The sequence below is a fragment of the Siphateles boraxobius genome, unplaced genomic scaffold (genome assembly GCF_051911475.1).
Source record: "Siphateles boraxobius isolate OS27281-9 unplaced genomic scaffold, OSU_SipBor_1 54, whole genome shotgun sequence".
NCBI lineage: Eukaryota > Metazoa > Chordata > Actinopteri > Cypriniformes > Leuciscidae > Siphateles > Siphateles boraxobius.
Genome location: NW_027509180.1, coordinates 1500511 through 1521507, shown reverse-complemented (window position 1 = coordinate 1521507; position 20997 = coordinate 1500511). Strand labels below are relative to the sequence as shown.

At 37.8% G+C, this 20997-nt stretch overlaps 1 protein-coding gene across 10 annotated transcripts in view; it reads right to left on the bottom strand.

Moving 5' to 3' along the window:
* Positions 1 to 20997, bottom strand: part of LOC143714402 (uncharacterized) — a 122387-nt gene that overhangs the window by 84473 nt on the left and 16917 nt on the right. For 4 of the 10 annotated variants that reach the window (XM_077205515.1, XM_077205514.1, XM_077205512.1 and 1 more), the window contains 4 exons: positions 13749 to 13857; positions 6421 to 6765; positions 5981 to 6346; positions 3112 to 3213 (listed from right to left, as the gene is read on the bottom strand). In XM_077205515.1, coding sequence (XP_077061630.1) covers positions 3112 to 3213; positions 5981 to 6346; positions 6421 to 6765; positions 13749 to 13800 — 865 coding nt within the window. In that variant the 5' untranslated portion in view covers positions 13801 to 13857. The remainder of the gene's footprint in view (positions 1 to 3111; positions 3214 to 5980; positions 6347 to 6420; positions 6766 to 13748; positions 13858 to 20997) is intronic. The other 6 variants (XM_077205519.1, XM_077205520.1, XM_077205521.1 and 3 more) reach the window with 3 other exon arrangements.

Below are 20997 nucleotides of genomic sequence, written 5' to 3'. Positions count from 1 at the left end.
CAGGTGTTGAGCAGGAATGCTCCTGAAGCTCAGTGAACTTGTCACACCCAAGTGCTGAGCAGAAAATGCTCCTGAAGCCCAGTGATCTTCACATGTTGTGTTGAGCAATGCTCCTGTCTTTTGCGCCCGTCGCTTGCACCTACGTGCCAAGTCAGGAGAGGAACAGGTCTTCATAGTTGCCCCTTATTGGCCCAACTAGACCTGGTTCCCTTCAACAGTCCTGACTTCCCCTGAAAACTCTTCGGGGACGGGGCACGATGGCACACGCGTTCTTCCCCCGGAGATTCCGGGCGGTCTTACATCTGAACGCGGAGGTTCAGGTGGCTATCACAAGAACATGTGATAGTTACCATCACTTCTGCGAGCACCCCCTAGAATTGGGTAGCGTGCTTACGCCTTTAGAAGTGGAACCTAGTCGTTGAGTGCGTCTTCTCTCCAGAGGAGATCCTGAAAGCTTTCGATCACTTCAGTGCTCTCTTTCCTGCAAAATGGGTTGCAGTAGGCTGTTTTCCTTCACCCTCAAAATGATGTTGCCTCGGTGTTTAAACGACGCTCATCGTGTTGCAGAAGTATGCAGTAGCATGTTCTGATCGTCAGGTTCCTGAGGAGCAAGGTCTTGTAAATCCTTGTGTCCCTCTTTATCCTCTTGGGCCTTGTCCCTGGTGCGACTGCACTGCAGAGACCGCCCCTGAGCCACTGCAGGCAGTGAGTTAAAAATTCTGTTATATCAGTTCTCCTGCTCGCGTGGTCTCTACTAGAGGGTAGGGACTTGCTCGCTTTCGGTCAACGTATTGTGCCTTGAGTCTGGGCCGGCTAACTCTCACAAGCTGAGACCCCGGCTCGGATTGTGCCCAAGGTTCCTACCTCTCCCGTAATAGGAGCAGGTGGTGAGCCTGCAAGCGCTGCCCTGGAGGAGGCAGATCCAGCCCTGGCTTCTCTGTCCGTTCGCTTGGACGTGTACAGAATGCAAGTCATAGACCTCAGACCAGCTCTTCAAATATCTGTTGGAATTCAGCAGAGAGGGAAGGCTGTTTCCGTGCAAAGTTGCACTTAGTGCTTGCCTTCATTTCGGCAAAGGTCCGAGATGCAACATGTCCACTTAGGTGTTGAGCTCCTCTATGATGAGTGTAAAGTGCTCCGCCTGGGCGTTGACGATATGCTTTGCTAAAACAGATTCTAGAGTTGGGGGCTGGACGACACCTAGTTGAACCGCTGCCTCACGTGGGCTCCCTTCTCATGAAGCCAGTTTCACCGTGAGCCTGGTTCAAGTGTCGGCTTGCAGCGCCATTCCCCTCCTATGGACTGGATACGTGCGCCTTTCTACTCCAGTTGAGTTCCCTTAAAATTGAACCCTGTTGAGTTCCTCCACACCCCTCCGACGTCGGACGTGCGGAACGTCTGGTGTTAGGCCTACCACTCGTAAGCAGTGTGGAACCTGTGTTAGGCTGGGTCCATATGTTGCGGTCCCTTCGGTGACCCCATATGTGTATTCTTCCACGATACGGCTCCCTGCGGTGAGCCCGTGTCTTCCCTCGGCAGAGTCTCTCTGCCGTCACTGTCCGGTGTGTCTCCCCCCGTCTTAGGCTGGAGCCACCCCAGTGACATTCCATATGTTAGACTGCCTGGTTTCCGCCCAGTTCATATGTGTATTCTCCACATTACCTCCCTCTGGGTTGGATGTGGCTTCCGCAGCGTCCCTTCCTTCCAACGTACGGGGAACGCTTTCCCAGTGGTCCTGTAGGAACAGCAGTGACTTCCCTGGCCTAAGCCCTGTCCTTCCCCGCCTTAAGTTTGCGGGGGCATCAGGAGGCTTTGGTTTAGGCACTGGAAGGTGGCAGCGTTAGTGGCGTGTTCAATGGGTGATCCCAATTCAGTCGACCGTCGACTACGTCTGACGTTCTCGACTGAAAGGGAACGTCCTGGTTGCGTATGCAACCCACCGTTCCCTGAAGGAGGGAACGGAGGACGTAGTCCCCTTGCCACTACCGCTGGACCACCGCTGACCCCGGGTTACTCTCGGCTCCTCAGCGAAAGGCAACTAGTGCGTGCATCCACTTCCGTATTTATACCCGCGCCGCGGGGGCGGAGTGTGTGATGCGAATCACGCACGCCAATTACATTGGCTCGTTCAATAGTACTCGAAGAAGACAGGCTCTCTAGCGAGATCCCAATTCAGTCGACAGTCGACTACGTCCTCCGTTCCCTCCTTCAGGGAACGGTGGGTTGCATACGCAACCAGGACGTTCTGCCTTATTAAATTCATTATATTTATTTTGATTGATGTACTGCCTCTTTGCTCATTTTCCAAGTCCCTTAAGTGTCAAACGGTCTTATAGCTACAAGCTTACAAATTAAAGATACTTTAAAGAGTATGTGTTTATAGGGCAGGAAACCCAATTCTTGTGGCCACAGAATTGCTTTTCCTGAAATCCTATAAAGTAAGATGATATTGTGGATTCCCACAAATATTATTCTGACAATTGAGCTAATTAATTTTGCCTGTTTTGTAAGACGTGGTCCGTGTAATTAATTGCAATCAACTTGTGGTTAAGTGCAAGGATACACAGACATGCATGCAGGTAAAATGACACATCATCCCTTATCGGGAGATTTATTAACATGTAAGACTGATCTAATCCAAACATGTATGAATAATTCTTAATTACCAATTATTAATTATGATATGCAAATTCCCCCACGGATTAGATCCGCCCCTGAGTCATTACACCTGTGAAGAGATGACTAAACGCCTGTGATGAGACGACTCAACGCCGGCGATATGTTATGCCCTAAATTAATACATGATTAACTAACTGTATTTTTTCTATGTACATTTCTGAAATGCACTTTCTGTAAAGCTGCTTTGAAACAATATGTATTGTGAAAAGCACTATACAAATAAATTTGAATTGAATTGAATTTAACTAAACTCATCATCTGTCACACTAACAAACTTCTGACATTTTCTAAATTGAAAATATTTCCATTGAAAAATCATCAGCAGTTGTTTGATTTACACACTCAATAAACACTAATTATTATGATGATATTATTATTATTGGGTTCAAATTTATTACAGTAAATCAGCATATGTTTGTGTTATATTTGTACCTTTAGTAGGAGATCTGCAGTAGATCAGACAGCAGAGCAGAAGTGCAGATCCAGATGCAGAGATACAGAGAATCAGCATTATTACGTGTACAGCTGAGAAACCTGTCAAGCACACAGTTATTAATGCTGTTATTGTGCAGTTGCTTATATATAGTGCACAAATGTGTCGCTAAGATATGATTAAGTAGGAACACACACACATATTTAGATAAAAGTGAACATTTAATAGATTTCTACTGTTTTATAGCTAATTATAAATACTAATCCACACTCTAGCAAGCTTTGAAAATATTGAACAAAAAGTCTAAATGTAAATCGCCATTGTAAAATGTAACTAAATTTGATATTTTAAACTGGGAAAATATTATTACATTTGCAGATTTTTCTTGTGTATAGCATTTTGCATGGTATGCTTCACCTCCACTTAATGAGTTTATTAGATAAAATCATAACTCATCTACTAGAGTCACTACTATAGGAGATTGTACAATAACACACAGAAGTGATTTTGGGCAGTCAGCCTTTTCCTATAGAGCAGCACGTACCTGGAATACTGTACATACACAATTATGAAATATTACATCCTTTACTTCTTTCTCTGCATCGATAAAACAGTGGTTATTAGGTAATCAAACATGTCTTCATAATTTAGAGTATGGTTTATTTCTGTCTCATATTTAAAGTCATTTTGTGTTTGTATTAATATGCTCTGGTTATGTTTGCTGGAATGTGCTTTTATATGATTTTTCATGTTTTATGTGCTTATGGACTTTTCTTTACCATCATCCTGCCAGGGGCCACAGATTAAAAATTGAGCCTGTATGACTAAATCTGGAATATTTACATGATGGATATGAGTGCTAATTAAGAATGTAAAATGTGTGTGTGAAATGAAAGTTGAAAGAGATGAAAGAGAACTGTGTGACAAGTTTAGAAAAAGTACTGAGAAAAAAGCAGTTGTATAAAAAAACGAATTACTGAAAAGATAATTGCACAGTATCCATGAGAAAGCAAATCATTAGCTTATTTAATATAATACAACTAAACTATATAAATATAAAAACAACACTGTAAAAATGTAAGTTCAAACAAAAAAAAATCTTGGTACTAATTTCCCCTAGCTTTTTCTTGTTGACTCAACTTCTGTAAATAACAGTTATATGAACTGAAAATAAGTTATCTGTGACACAAAAAAAAGTGTTTAGTGGAGTCAACTTGACATTTTTTGTTTTCTGGAGAGGTGCAACTATTCTGTAACAAATCTTTTGTTAATGTTAATCCTCAACATTTTTTGTCTATCAAAATCATTTGGTCACCATTTTGGTGATGAGCGTTTCTTTTGGTTGGTTAGTTTGACTCTTGGCTTTTTCTGTGAGTTTGTGGTCTTTGTAACAGTGTTTAGAAAAGCACATCAATTGTTGCTAAGAAAGAAAAAAACCAAGATGATCAAGTTTGCAGCCTCATAAACTAGAATAAATCACTAATCTTATTTCTGACCAAAAGTGATTATTTACTCTATCATAATTTTACCATCAAAACTTTATTGCTGCAGATCAGACATTCTGAATTCTGATTTTAAAATACACCATGGGGAAAAAAGTATTTTGACACACACACAGACATCAAGAATCAGCATATGATTCCCAACAATGGTGACATGACACAGCATGACGCTGGAATGCATGCTGGGAGCCACCATAGTATTAAAATCATGGCTCCCAGCATGTATTGTGGCATGAAACATTTCACCATTATTGAGATTCATATGCTGATTCTTGAAGTCTGTGTGTGTGTGTGTGTGTGTGTGTGTGTGTGTGTGTCTGAAAAAAATTCCCAAAATGTATTTAAAAATTAAAATTCAGAATGTCTGATCTGTTGCATAAACGTTGTGTTGGTAAATCTTATATATTATTCACAAATAATATCTTTTGATCAGGAATAAAAATAGTGAACTATTCCCTTTATGATGCTGTTATCTAGATCACCTGATAATTTTTTATGGCTTTCTTTGCAACAAATTATTTGTTTTTCTAAACACTGTCACAAAGACCACAAACTCACAGAAAATGGCAACTCAAGGAAACGCTGATCAGCAAAATGGTGACCAAACATTTTCAGTAAAAAAGCTACATCTGAACCTGTTTATTCTTAAGAACTTCTGATTCCAATAGACAATTTTTTTGAATTGGCTCAACTACAAAAGATTTGTCACTGAATAGTTGCACCTCTCCAGAAAACAAAAAATGTCAAGTTGACTCAACTAAACCTTTTTATGTGTGTCACCGATAACTTTTTTCAGTTCATATAACTGTTATTTACAGAAGTTGAGTCAACAAGAAAAAACCAGGGGAAATTAGTACAATTTTTTTGTTGTTGTACGAGATTTTTACAGTGTGGATTTTTGCTGAACCAACTCAACAAAATCAGTAATTTCAACTTTTTTCAAGTTGTGTTTTTTACAGTGAATATATTGAATGTTTTTAATGTTATTTGACAAGCCAAAACTGTCCTTTTTATAATTTCATGCAAGTATTATAAAAAAAAAGAAATGAAACGAAGGATTGAAATGTGCTTTGAGGGTAACTAAAGTTACAGCTAACATGTGTCTATCGTGTCTCTCGTGAAGATCCCCGTCCTGAACTGTGTGTGCTGTTCAGAACTGTTACTCTAGAGGCACTTCTTTGCATATTTAATGCAGTTCAGTTATTGTTCATTAAAAATGGCAGTTGTATTCATTGGAATAAATCAAAATCACATTGCAGTTAAATTTGGAATCATAATACACTTTATATACAACTGGAAACTAAAAAGTACACTAAAGGTAAGGTAAACTAAAGTACAGTTGTGTATTAGTTATTGTATGACTCACCCAGTTGCTCCAGCACTACAGTTGCATTGGCTGAAGCTCCTCCAGCAAACACTTCACACATGTAAACCCCTTTATCCTCAGTTCTGACGCTCTTCAGTCGGACAGAGAAGTTTCCTTTGGGGATTTCAGCAGTGAAGAACTCAACTCGGTCTCTGTATTGCTCATCTGATGAATCTGGAAAAGCCTTGTTGTTTTGGTAGAGCAGGACCAGAATATCTTCATCTTCATTATATTTATCTGTTTTCTTCCAGGAAACCTCTTCAAAGTCTACAGGTGTGATGTGAGAGTCTACAGAGCAGTTCAGAGTGACGTCTTCACCTACAGACGCAGATATGGACCGATCTGATCCTGAGACTAGCAAACGCTCTGAAAGAACAAACCCTTGTAAATATCACATACAGTCAAAGTATTTCTATAGATCCATTTCAATTCAGACTCACCAACATCTTTTATTTGAACCCCAGTTTCTCCAGACTCCTGCTGACTCTGAACTGTACATGTGTATTCTCCTTTATCTTCAGCTCTCAGATCATCCAGACGGAGGGAGAAGTTTCTGTGTTTAATCTCCTCAGTAAAGAAATGAGCTCTATCCTGATAATCCTGCGGCTGTGACTCTGGTCGACTCTTACCATCTTGAAACAGATGAACTAAAGTATCTGAGTCAGTTCTCCTCCATTCCACCTCCAGATCCTCCATTAGTAAAGGTTCATCAACATAACAGGGCAGAACCAGTGAAGATCCCAGAGGAGCAACCAGAGGACCAGAGGGACCGCGCACAGTCAACCCTGAAAACAATGTTTTTCCCATAGAAAGGTGAAAGAGAAAAGTGAAATAAAGCTTGTTTTGTAGTCAGTGTTAAAGTTAATGAGATAATTAAGTGAATAATTGAGTGATGATTAAGCAATGATAAGATGATTATTGAAGACACCTGATGTTAACAAGCAGAATCACTGAAGGAGAAAACCGGAATGTTTAAGTCACCATTATGGTGATCAGTGTTTGGTTTAGTTGGGCTCTTGACCCTCACATCATTAACTTTAGATTTTGTTAAACAGCCAGATGATCAAATAGAAAAGGTGATCTGTAGATGTTGGTTGTGTTTTAACATAATCATTATTTCACAATCGTTTGACCTGAATCACTGAACTCTTACAGAACCCAATTTCTGAGTTAAGTTTACCTTATGGATTATTGCAGCACTGCCGTTGTAGAGCATACCAATTTTAGCCTTTTCAATGAAATCCAAATGAACAAATCAATAAAAAAAGAAACTTCTAAAAAGTATTTTATGCAGGCACACACAGACATCAAGAATTAGCATATGAATCTCAACAATGGTGACAAACAGATCACCTCTGAACATAAGCTCATTATTTATTCATGCAGCAATGCATGATGGGAGCCATGAATGAGTTTTGATTGGTAGCACCCAGAATGCATTGCAACATGCTTTATAATTGTCACCATTGTTGAGATTCACAGGCTAATTATTGATGTTTTTAGAAGTTTCTTTTTTATTATTATTGATTTGATCATTTGAATTTCATTGAAAAGGCTAAAAATATTCTGCTCTACAATGAAAGTGATGCTATAATCCAGGGATGGGCAACTCCGGTCCTGGAGGGCCACTGTCCTGCAGAGATTAGCTCCATCCCTAATTAAACACACCTGAACAAGCTAATCAATGTTTTCAAGATTACTAGAAAAGAGTTTTTGTCAGGGTTGTCAACTCTGCAGGACAGTGGCCCTCCGGGACCGAAGTTGCCCATCCCTGTTATAATCCATAAGGTAAACTTAACTCAGAAATTCGGTTCTATATGAGTTCAGTGATTCAGGTCAAACGATTGTGAAATAATGATTACGTTAAAAAACAACCAACACCATCAGATCACCTTTTCTATTTTGTTCATCTGGCTGTTTTAACTCATGTACAGCAGCCAAACATAATTTAAAGTTAATAATGTGGGGGTCAAGTGCCCAACTAAAACAAACACTGATCACCATAGTGGTAACGTGAAATTCCGGTTTTCTCCTTCAGTGATTCTGCTTGTTACCATCAGGTGTCTTCAATAATGCTCAATCATCACTCAATTATTCACTTAATTATCTCATTAACTTTACAATCTTGAGTGTTCATTTAACACTCTGCTCAGAGTTTAATTGGGTCGCTTAAAATGACGTAATTCCATGATGTTGAAGTTACATGTGAACAAATTATGTTTGTTTAACGTAACCCAGTTATGTGGAACCTGTTGACATAAAAAAGTTAAAGCAAACATATCATTTTTTGAGTGTATTTGTTTACCTCAAGCACATGCTGATGATGTTTTATTCTTCTATACTAAATTCTTGCGTCGTAGACTACGATTTAATAAGTATCATCATCGTACAGCCTACATACACATCGTATCTACGTGGTTTACAGCAGGTGTTCATAACTAATGCTAAATCATCACTTAATTACTGCATTAAGTCCACTCTTAAACAGTCTTAGGCCTTGTCCACATTGAGACGGGTTTAGCTGTATACGTAAAATATTTGTATCGTATCAGTGTTTCATCCAGACAGATACGCCGTTTTGGGAGCCTGAAACCGTTACTTCTTTAAACCGGGTCCCGTATATTTTGTGAAACGATGATGTCATCACTCCTCGTGTCGACCCTAGTCAGAAACCGCTACGTCACGTAACAGCAATTTACAGTGTATTTATTCATATTTCTTTCTTATGCTATGACGCTTGTCTGTTGTCTGATTAAGACATTTCATATTTTGTACCAGGCCTTTTATGGTTGTTTATATTGTTCAATAAAATTCTTGAAAAAAAAGAAAAAAGAAGAAGCTACTGAGCCAATTATTATTGTATACAGCGCGTAAGGTTTATGCGCATGCTCCAAGTCTTCTTCTCTGTATTTAGTGTATCTCTGTGGGAGAATTACAGCGCCACATACTGGTCTGGCATGTGTACTACATCATTTTGAGTCGATTTCAGTGGTTTCGTGTATGCACAGATATTTCTTGAGATTCTTGGTCTTGATCTTGGTCTTCTTGACTACACCTCTGTCATCTATTATCTCAAAAAATGGCTCTCAATCTCTAATAATTGCTAATAATGTTAGTATACACAAGGAAACTTCTCATGAAAAAATGGCACCTAATTCACAACATGTGTGTATGCAAATTCATTTGTTCTTGAATGCAGCAGAAGAGGACTGGAAATGATCTATAGTTATAGTATAACTAAGATGAATAGTTTTAAATTAAATGGACAAATTCCCATGGTTATCTGTGTCAAATTAGATTATTTTTTTCATTTTTGCATTTCACAAGCAAACGTTGTTTATGAATCATTGACAGAAATTCTTTCACTTTAATTGTTGTAGAAAAACGGGTTGTACACACAGGGTCAAATCAGGTAACCAGGAAATATAACCTGAGAAAAAAATTGAAGTACAACACAGACTGACACACCTCAACAGGACACCAAACCAGCCTTAACCAATGCTAATCACATGTTAATCAAAAGTAAACATCTTTTATTTGAGCTTGTTATCTTGGACCTTCAGCTTCAAGAGGTGCATCATGGGAAGCATTTAAACACTGCTTTTTTTCTAATTAAAATGTAAAGTATAAACCCTCAGATATTATTAGAATGACAACCACAAATATAAACATAAGCAGATCCATGTTCAGTTATGATAAATTATCATAATCACTTTGGCTCGTCAAGTCAAAAAGTTTTATAAGAGATCATTCAGACAGCTTATCTTCTTTCTACCTGGCGGGTGGCTTCAAAGTTCTCCAGCGATGACCATAAATGGCATTCTCATTCTCCATTATTTCGTAACCATAGTCTTCTATCGGGCAATAAGCCTTTTGTTTTCCCAGACTGGAGTGATAGAGGGATTAATGTTTTGGCTGATGTTTGGAGGGACAATGGTTTACGCATGTTTAATGATCTACGTGCAGAATATAATTTACCAGGCACTTCATTTTTCTTTTATCTGCGCCTGAGATCTGCCATGCATGCATACGGGGTTCCTTGGGGTTCTAGTATTCCCAGTCTTACTCTGCATAAGTCGCTTACTTCATCTGGAAATACAAGGGGGATGGTTTCGTCATTGTACCTGTTGTTTTTGGAAGCTTCTTATAAAAGGTTACCGGTGGTGGACGTTTGGCTCAGGGATATTTATGGGACTGATTCAGAGAACAGTATTGAAATTTGTTGGGACTCAATATGGGCTAACCTCAAACTTGTTTCTAAAAATCCTAATCATCAATTGATTAATTTCAAGATGATTCATAGGATGTATCTCACTCCCAGGAAGCGTCATTTAATGAAGATTTCCACCTCCCCTAAATGTGACTTGTGCTCTAGTGGGCGCATAGGGACATATATGCATATGTTTTGGGACTGCCCTGAAGTCAATGAGTTTTGGAGACAGGTTTCCATTACGTTAAAGGACATTTTGGAGTTGGAGATATCATGCTGTCCGAGACTCTTGCTTCTAAGTGATGACTCCTCTTATACTCTCTCTTTAACTCAGCAAAAGTCACTTTTTTCTGGACTCACTGCTGCTAAGAAAATGCTTGCCTTGCGCTGGAAACCCCCACATTCTCTAGCGTGGCTTCACTGGTATATTTTTTTATTCCAGTGCTCCGGAATAAAATTCCATTTTTTATTCTATTTATTTTATTTTTTATTCCATTTTTATTCCATTTTCCATTTTATTCCATTTGCTCCAGAATATTACTGGAGCATTCTTTCCTGGACATTGCGAACATGGAGCTTCTCAGAGGACTATTTCATCATGGTCAGGTGTCATTTCAAAAATTAAGGAGCGTCTTTAAGATCTATATCTTATGTTCTTGTTTTTATTTATTGTATTTGGATTTTGATCTATACTGCTCTTAGACTATGTATGTTCTGAATGCACCCTTGGGAGATGGGGGTGGGGTTGATATGGTCGCATTGGGAATTTGGGAGGGAAAAAAGAAAAGAGAATTTGTTTAGAATGATGTTTATTTCACTTTTGGTTCTGTACGAAATATTCTCTAATTCAATAAAAATTTGATAAAAAAAAAAAAAAAAAAAAGAAGATAATTCAGACATGCTGAAACGTGTTTTACTTTACCGTGAAACTGCAATAATCCAGACAAACCGGTTCTGATTAAGTTGGAAAAACATCACTATAAAAAAAATGAAAAGCATCTCTAAAGGAAATAATCCAGAGTCGGCACCAGAACATATGAACTATATCTAATAAAATCGCATTCTTGCTTCCCCTTCAGTTAAAATCGCGTTCACTTAAATAAAATATTTAAATATATGTGTAGCAGCTGTGCATTAAAAACATTTATTTTGTGATTCCACTTTTGGGTTTTCCTCATTGTTCGCAGAGCATTCACAGCGGTAGTTCACACACGTTTACCTGCGGATTTAATAAGGGCCTTATTTCCGGTAACTGATTGTTTCATACGTTATACTTATATAATAATAAATAATTGTGACTGTAAGTCCCCCTGTGATGGACACATGTATGTTTCAATGAGTATTTTCTTTCTTTAGGTGGTTTTCTTTACGTTGATTTTATCCTTTATCTTTCTCAGAGTCGTGCATCGCTGCTCTCAGTGCTCGAGTCCTCATTATCTGTTTATTACCCCAGATGAAATAAAGGAGGATTGAAGGGACACATTTCAGCATTCAAGAGTGATTCTGAGTTAACACAACACACCACTAACATATAGAAGACTACACTGTGTGAAAAATCATTAAAAAACACTCAGACCATACACAGAAACTCTTTAAATCCCAACAGAACATTAAACACTATAACAGATCTCTCAAGATCTCTGCAGAAATCACAAAAACTGCCTTATGATTGGAAACATATATTAACTGAGAGAAATAAATCAGAAAAAAAGCTGTAGGTACAAATATCATAACCATCATTATCATCATCATCATCTCAAGTAAATCAACCAACAAAACTACTGAAAGCTCATAAAAAGACATTAAAGGCACACTGTGGAATGTTTGGCCACTAGGGTGCGCTCGACCTGTAATTTTCACGTCTAGTGCCCCTAGAGGCCACAAGCGCCGCAGCATTGTCGCAAAAGTCAACAAACAGTCAACCGGTCAACCTCCCGTGTCTTTATGTGTGTGCAGACGGCATTTGATTTGTATGTTGGAGAAAGTTAATCGATTCACTACTGACCAAAATAATAATATAAATATAAGATTAATAATATAAATCCTATAAAGAAAACAAATTGAATAAAAATAGCATACGCAGAAAACATGGTCTAATCAGGTAAGTCGCATTGACAAGGGTTGCCCAATCCCAGCCGATCGTCTGTCCTGCACAGTTCATCTCCAACCCTAATCAAACACACCTGAAGCAGACAATTAACGTCTTCAGGATCTCTTTGCAATGGGTTGGAGATGAAATCGAGTAGTCGGGAAATCGTGTGTAACAAAACTGATATAACTCACTACATATTTCCGTTATTTGTAGTCTTCAGTTTGTTTTTCCTTTTACACAAATACAAACATATATGAGCTAAAAGGAAAAAAACACATTTACATTTACATTTGTATACGGCAGTATGTTGTGACATATCAGTTTTGTTACTCAAATTCGCAGTAAATATTACATTATATATACCGATGTTTATTTTAACTCTTCTAACGTTATTGCTACCAGATGAATTGCATACAAATTAAACAAAGCCTGTAGCTAGTTGTTAAGTTGCAGCCCTGTTTCGTTTCAAAATCGGAGGATAAAGTGTCTGCTGAATGCAAACCTTTCCCAATATTTATAAAATTTATATTTGTACTAACATTTAGCTACCAGATTGATAATTCGCTCTACTAGCATTCCTTGTTACATTAAGTTAAATGGAGGACAATATAGAATCAGTAACATGGCCAGGCAGAGAACAAATTAGAAAAAATAGAGATATTGTGCAAGCAATATATTTAACTTACTAGTCCAAAAGCATGACGGCCAGGTCAGCATCGGTCGGGAATCCCTCATCCTCCTTTATCGCACGCCAGCGAGGGAACGCTTGACCAATGTTTATCCTCGTCCTTGCTTTTAGTTTATCACTCTCCCTATTTCTTTTTTTGGTCTCCTCTGACAAAATCTTTGCTTCGCTTTCTTCCAAGTAGCTGTTGATTCAGACATGACGACAACATACAGACGCCGGCAATCAAACGCGAGTTGAGCTCTCACGTTAGAATTTGAGGAAGTTGGGGTGGTGGGGGAAGTGACCAATGCCGTAAAGCGGTCGAATTTTGTAGTTTTTTTGTGCTCGGGTTCCTACCCGAAACCCGAAGTTACATAGTGCTAGTAAAAGCGATACAGACACCTTCAGGCTTCGGCAGACGTGTCATTCAACCTATTGTAAGTCGATGTACCATCTCAATGGGTTTTGGTAATATATTATAAAGGTTGAAAAGTTCCATAGTGTGCCTTTAAGCAAAGTCATGTTGAAAATGCCAAGCAAAGCATTAGAGTTTCATCTATGCTCTTAATATTCACTAATTATAACACATGCATTGATTTTACACACTATTGAAGGAGGACACATGATCATGTTTTTTCTTCACTATCAAGTACAAATAAAACATTTTATAAAGACAAATTAGTCAAATGTGTCTAAAACTTTAACTGATACTGTAAGTTTGCAGATATTTTAAATGTGACATAATTAACGATGTGCCTTTCCAGAATTAACTTGAAGAGAGTGGATGATTAACACATACCGTTGGATATAACTGGAATCACAGTCACAGAAATGAACATAAGCAGGTCCATGTTCAGCTGAAGTTATGATCATATCTCTGGATCGTCAAAGTGAAATCTGTAAGTGATCTGGCGCATGAAGGCAGTCATGAAGTAAGTGATCATGAAGGCAGCGTGTTTAAACTTGTATTGCTTTCTTCCTTATGTTCTTTATGAATCATTGACAGAAATTCTTTCACTTTAATTGTTGTAAAAAAAAAAAAAACTGGTTGACACAAAGTCAAATCAGGTAACCAGGAAATATAACCTGAGAAAAAAATTGAAGTACAACACAGACTGACACACCTCAACAGGACACCAAACCAGCCTTAACCAATGCTAATCACATGCTAATCAAAAGTAAACCTCTTGTGTTTGAGCTTGTTATCTTGCCTAGATTCCAGCTCAACTCACTCTGGACCTTCAGCTTCAAGTGGTGCATCATGGGAAGCATTTGAACAATGTTTCTTTTTTAATTAAATTTTTTTTAAAAATTGTTTCAAAAAGAAATGCATATAGGTGCCTTTTCACCAGCATTAGGTTAAAGAGAAAAAACGTATAAACCATCAGATGACAACCACAAATATAAACATAAGCAGATCCATGTTCAGTTATGATAAATTATCATAATCACTTTGGTTATACTCTAGATCTAATATTATCACATGGAATCAATGTTGATGCTGTTGAAATTCTGCAGCAGAGCGACGACATCTCAGATCATTATCTAGTCTCGTGTACACTTAACTTAGCCAAGGCTGCAAAGCCGACTCCGTGTTATAAATATGTTAGACCTATCACTTCTGCCACTAAAGATTGCTTTATTAATAATCTTCCTGATCAGTTTCATCATCTCAGCATCCCAGATAGTTTAGAAGAACTTGATATTGCAACAGAAACTTTTAACTCTCTCTTTTCCAGCACTTTAGACACAGTTGCTCCGTTGCGCTTAAAGAAGATTAAGGAAAATAGTCCAACGCCGTGGTACAACGAGCACACACACACACACACACACACACACACACACACACACACACACACACACACACACACACACACACACACACACACACACACACACACACACACACACACACACACACACACACACACACACACACACACACACACACACACACACACACACACACAGGCCCTTAAGAGAGCAGCCAGAAAAATGGAGCGCAACTGGAAGAAAACAAAACTAGAGGTATTTCAGATTTCATGGAAGGAGAGCTCGATTGCTTACAGAGAGGCTTTAAAAACTGCTAGATCTGCTTATTTTTCAACCCTATTAGAAGAAAATAAACAAAACCCTAGGTATTTATTCTAAACAGTTGCTAAACTAACGAAAAATAAGATAACTAAAGAGAAAATTATAACTATGCAACCGTCTACTACAGCATCGCATCAGACAGTGCATTGTAGTCTCACTGATGAAACATTTGATTCATTCATTGCCATAGGAGTATGGAAGCTTATGTGTAGCAATATTCAATTTGAAATGTAATATGCAAAATGATAATGCAATATGTAAAATGGCAATGCATTTCTGTATTTAAAATAACATTTTCCATTACATTTGTGCAACGTTTGGTGCAAAATGAATATGATAATTCAATTATATAATTTACATTTGCCATTTCATACATATGTTTAAATATGTAAATTGAATACATATTTTAATGCTTTATAAGTTGAAAAATTAAAATTAAAATGTATTAAAGAAATTATTAGATCTGTTTAAAATGTTCAAGCAAAAACTGTAGCAAAATGATCATTTAAATGTTATTTTTCTTAATTGGATTTACATTCACAGTTAAGACACTTGCGATTGCATTTTCATTAAATGCCCCGCAATGAATGTAGCAAAATTCAATGTGCAAATTGAAAATGCATTCCGAGCCGATCACGCCCCTGCCCCGCCCCCTCCCTCCCGCTCTTGTCAATCACTGCGTGAAGTTGGCCCCGCCCCCAACCAACGCAAAACATCGGCGAAATAGGCTCAATCGTTTTTACTTCATTTGTGCTATTACTTCGCTTTATTGTTTGTGCTGCTTCGATATTTTAGATATTTAAAGAATATTTATAGGTCATTCTGAGGTCACCCAGCCCCCCACATCCTCCAAATAAAATAGTCTCGTTTGTTCGTTTGTGCCAGTTAAAGTTTTGTTTGTGCGGCTTCGGTTTTTAAAATATTAGACCAATCATAGACGATGGCATCAAAACCCGTCAGATTCCGTGATGACCCTATATATTTATAAATATCTAATCAATATGCTTTATAAAATAGAAAAGGGAGATGGTTAAACATCACATGAGTCACTTTATTGAACATTACAGTCAGTGAAGAAATAAAGAGGGTTAAATTTTTTGGTAGCTATGAATTTGACCCATCATATGCTGTGATCTCAGAGTAGGTGCATTTGTAAAGAAAACCTGTAGGATCTCCAACATTACTGGGTAATTATAGTTAATAGTAATAAGAATAAAGTTAAGCATATGTGTATCAGACAATGAGAATATTTAATACAAAACGAAACAATCATTAACAGAGTCCTGCATCAGACAACAACAGCGCAGCATAGTGTTGACATCAAACGGGTGATAAGGCAGAACTTTCTCCCAGACGGTCCAACAAAGCACTGGTTCTATCACCTGCAGAAGCCTAATAATCCTCGGAAACACTGTAATTTCTCTGTTCACGCTTCCCTTCATCTGCCAGTAAATTTACGCTCATATCGGCTCTGCCGCCGCCATGTTTCCTTCCAACACCTCAAAATGTTGCCGAGCCCCGCCTTGATGCAGTGATTGACAAGAGCGAGCGGGAGGGAGGGGGCGGGGCAGGGGCGTGATCGACTCGGAATGCATTTTCAATTTGCACATTGAATTTTGCTACATTCATTGCGGGACATTTAATGAAAATGCAATCGCAAGTGTCTTAACTGTGAGTGTAACATATTTTAACTTATAAATCGTTAAAATATGTATTCAATTTACATATTAAAACATATGTATGAAATGGCAAATGTAAATCATAATATTGAATTATCATATTCATTTGCACCAAACGTTGCACAAATGTAATGGAAAATGTAAATTTAAATACAGAAATGCATTGTCATTTTACATATTGCGTTGTCATTTTACATATTTCATTATCATTTTGCATATTACATTTCAAATTGAATATTGCTACACATAAGCTTCCATATTGGAGAGGAATAATTTTCTAAACTCGTTAATTCATCTAAATCGACAACATGTATGTTAGACCCCATACCAACTAAACTATTGAAAGAGATGCTTCCAGAGGTCATAGATCCTCTTCTCAATATCATTAATTCATCTTTGTCATTAGGATACGTACCAAAAACTTTTAAGCTGACTATGATTAAACCGCTTGTTAAAAAAACGCAAATTAGTCAACTATAGGCCGATCTCAAATCGACCTTTTCTGTCAAATATAAGAGGCAGTATCCTCACAACTGTGTTCCTTTTTAGAAAGAAATGATATCTGCGAGGATTTCCAGTCAGGATTTAGTCCGCACAATAGCACTGAGACAGCTCTCATTAGAGTCACAAATGATTTGCTCTTATCATCCGATCGTGGTTGTATCTCTCTATTAGTGTTACTTGATCTTTGTGCTGCATTTGACACTATCGACCACAACATTCTTTTAAATAGACTCGAAAATTATGTTGGCATTAGTGGAATTGCACTAGCATGGTTTAAATCATATGTATCTAACCGCTATCAGTTTGTAGCTGTAAAAGAAGAGATTTCTTATTGAACACAAGTTCAGTATGCACTGTAAAAAAATGTTTGTTGACTTATCTCATTATTTTGTGTTATCTTTTTGCATGGGTTTTTTTTAGTTTAACTAACTTATTTCGAAAAAAGTGTACCTGACAAATTTGGAAAGGTTTACCTGACAAATTATAAAATTATAAAGTACAATGAACTGATTTAATTTAGTTAAGTAAACTTTGAATCTAAGTTTGGCCAACTAAAGTTACGTTTTCTAAACTACATCCAATAAGTTCGGCCAACTAAAGTGGTGTTTTGAAAATCTAATTTTTAAACCATTATGGTGATCAGTATTTGCTTTAGTTGGGCTCGTGACCCTTAAACTGTTAACATTAGATTTTGTTTTGCAGTTTTATCTGAGTTATAACTGACAGATGATCAAAAAGAAAAGGTGATTATGATGGTGTTGGTTATGTTTCAACAATCATCACCTGAGAGTGTTTTAGTAATTCTATAGCAAACGATTTTCAGCATTTTCAATATAGTCCAAAATATATATTTTTAAAGTTTTTCTGATCAAAACACTCTGAAAAATGATTTTATTTTGACACACTGACATCAATAATCAGCCTGTGAATCTCAACAATGGTGACAATTATAAAGCATGTTGCAGTGCATTCTGGGTGCCACCAATCGGAAGTCATTCATGACTCCCATCATGCATTGCGGTATGAATAAATTATGATCTGAAATGTCTTAGTAATATCCTTTTCCTAATTGAATATTCTGTTTGTCACCATTGTTGAGATTCATACACTAATTCTTTATGTCTGTGCCTAAAAATTTAAGATTTTTTTTTTTTTATCAGAACAACTTTAAGAGAAATCCTTTGGATTATTGGACATCTTGTACTGTAGAATCACTGTGATGTTGTAATCAACACTATACATTTAAAGTCAGAGATTAGGCTCTAAATTAGTTTTGTGATGCAAGTCAAGTGATGATTATGTCAAAACATATAATTTGTGAGAAGGTAAAAATTTAAAATAACCACAGAATCGAAAATAGCCCTAGCTTGAGATAAATACTAAACTGAAACAACAGGAGAACTGGACATTAAGAAAAAATCTGCCTTGCACGCTCTTGTCGACTCCACAGACTGACCGTTTGTCCTGGCCTCGTCCTGAATCTCCTCGAGTTTACAGGTGCTGGTCATATAATTAGAATATCATCAAAAAGTTTATTTATTTCAGTTATTCCATTCAAAAAGTGAAATTTGGATATTATATTCATTCATTACACATAGACTGATATATTTCAAATGTTATTTCATTTAATTGTGATGATTAAAACTGACAACTAATGAAAATCCCAAATTCAGTATCTCCGAAAATTAGAATATTACTCAAGACCAATACAAAAAACTTTTTGTAGAAATGTTGTTTAGGACTTTTAGGAAATGTTTTAGAAATGTTGGCCAACTGAAAAGTATGAGCATGTACAGCACTCAATACTTAGTTGGGACTCCTTTTGCCTGAATTACTGCAGCAATGTGGCGTGGCATGGAGTCGATCAGTCTGTGGCACTGCTCAGGTGTTATGAGAGCCCAGGTTGCTCTGATAGTGGCCTTCAGCTCTTCTGCATTGTTGGGTCTGGCGTATCGCATCTTCCTCTTCACAATACCCCATATATTTTCTATTGGGTAAAGGTCAGGCGAGTTTACTGGCCAATTAAGAACAGGGATACCATGGTCCTTAAACCAGGTACTGGTTAGGGCTGGGCGATATATTGCACGATATTGTTATGCGCATCTCGTCAGTAAAGCTGGTTCCTTGATTAGAAGTAAATCACCTTCACCTGCTTTCAGATGGAGCGGCATTTACTACAAAGAGCCGTAGTTAACTGACAAGCTGAGCCATATCGCATCAATATCGCGGACGTATCGCCAGCGATAATTCATGCGATATGGCTCAGCTTGTCAGTTAACTACGGCTCTTTGTACACAGCAAAAACTCCAGTGTTAAATTAACACTCCTGGGAGTGTATATGAGTCCACACTCAAGAGTGTTAAAGTTAATGAGATAATTAAGTGATTAATTGAGTGATGATTGAGCATTATTGAAGACACCTGATGTTAACAAGCAGAATCACTGAAGGAGAAAAACTAAAGCAAACACTGATCGCCATAACGGTGGCTTACAATTTGTGATTTTCTCCTTCAGTGATTCTGCTTGTTAACATCAGGTGTCTTCAATAATGCTCAATCATCACTAAATTAATCACTTAATTATCTCATTAACTTTAACACTCTTGAGTGTTGATTTAACACTAGAGTTTGTGCTGTGTAGTAAATGCCGCTCCATCTGAAAGCAGGTGATGGTGATTTACTACTAATCAAGGAATCGGCTTTACTGACGAGATGCGCATAACAATATCGTGCGATATATCGCCCAGCCCTAGTACTGGTAGCTTTGGCACTGTGTGCAGGTGCCAAGTCCTGTTTGAAAAATGAAATCTGCATCTCCATAAAGTTGGTCAGCAGCAGGAAGCATGAAGTGCTCTAAAACTTCCTGGTAGACGGCTGCGTTGACCTTGGACCTAAGAAAACACAGTGGACCAACACCAGCAGATGACATGGCACCCCAAACCATCAAGGACTGTGGAAACTTTACACTGGACTTCAAGCAACGTGGATTCTGTGCCTCTCCTCTCTTCCTCCAGACTCTGGGACTTTGATTTCCAAAGGAAATGCAAAATTTACTTTCATCAGAGAACATAACTTTGGACCACTCAGCAGCAGTCCAGTCCTTTTTGTCTTTAGACGCTTCTGACGCTGTGTCTTGTTCAAGAGTGGCTTGACACAAGGAATGCGACAGCTGAAACCCATGTCTTGCATACGTCTGTGCGTGGTGGTTCTTGAAGCACTGACTCCAGCTGCAGTCACTCTTTGTGAATCTCCCCCACGTTTTTGAATGGGTTTTGTTTCACAATCCTCTCCAGGGTGCGGTTATCCCTATTGCTTGTACACTTTTTTCTACCACATATTTTCCTTCCCTTCGCCTATCTATTAATGTACTTGGACACAGAGCTCTGTGAACAGCCAGCCTCTTTAGCAATGACCTTTTGTGTCTTGCCCTCCTTGTGCAAGATGTCAATGGTCATCTTTTGGACAGCTGTCAAGTCAGCAGTCTTCCACATGATTGTGCAGCCTACAGAACTAGAGTGAGAGACCATTTAAAGGTCTTTGCAGGTGTTTTGAGTTAATTAGCTGATTAGAGTGTGGCACCAGGTGTCTTCAATTTTGAACCTTTTCACAATATTCTAATTTTCTGAGATACTGATTTATTTTTATTTTTATTAGTTGTCAGTTATAATCATCAAAACTAAAAGGAATGACACACTTGAAATATATCAGTCTGTGTGTAATGAATGAATATAATATCCAAATTTCACTTTTTGAATGGAATTACTGAAATAAA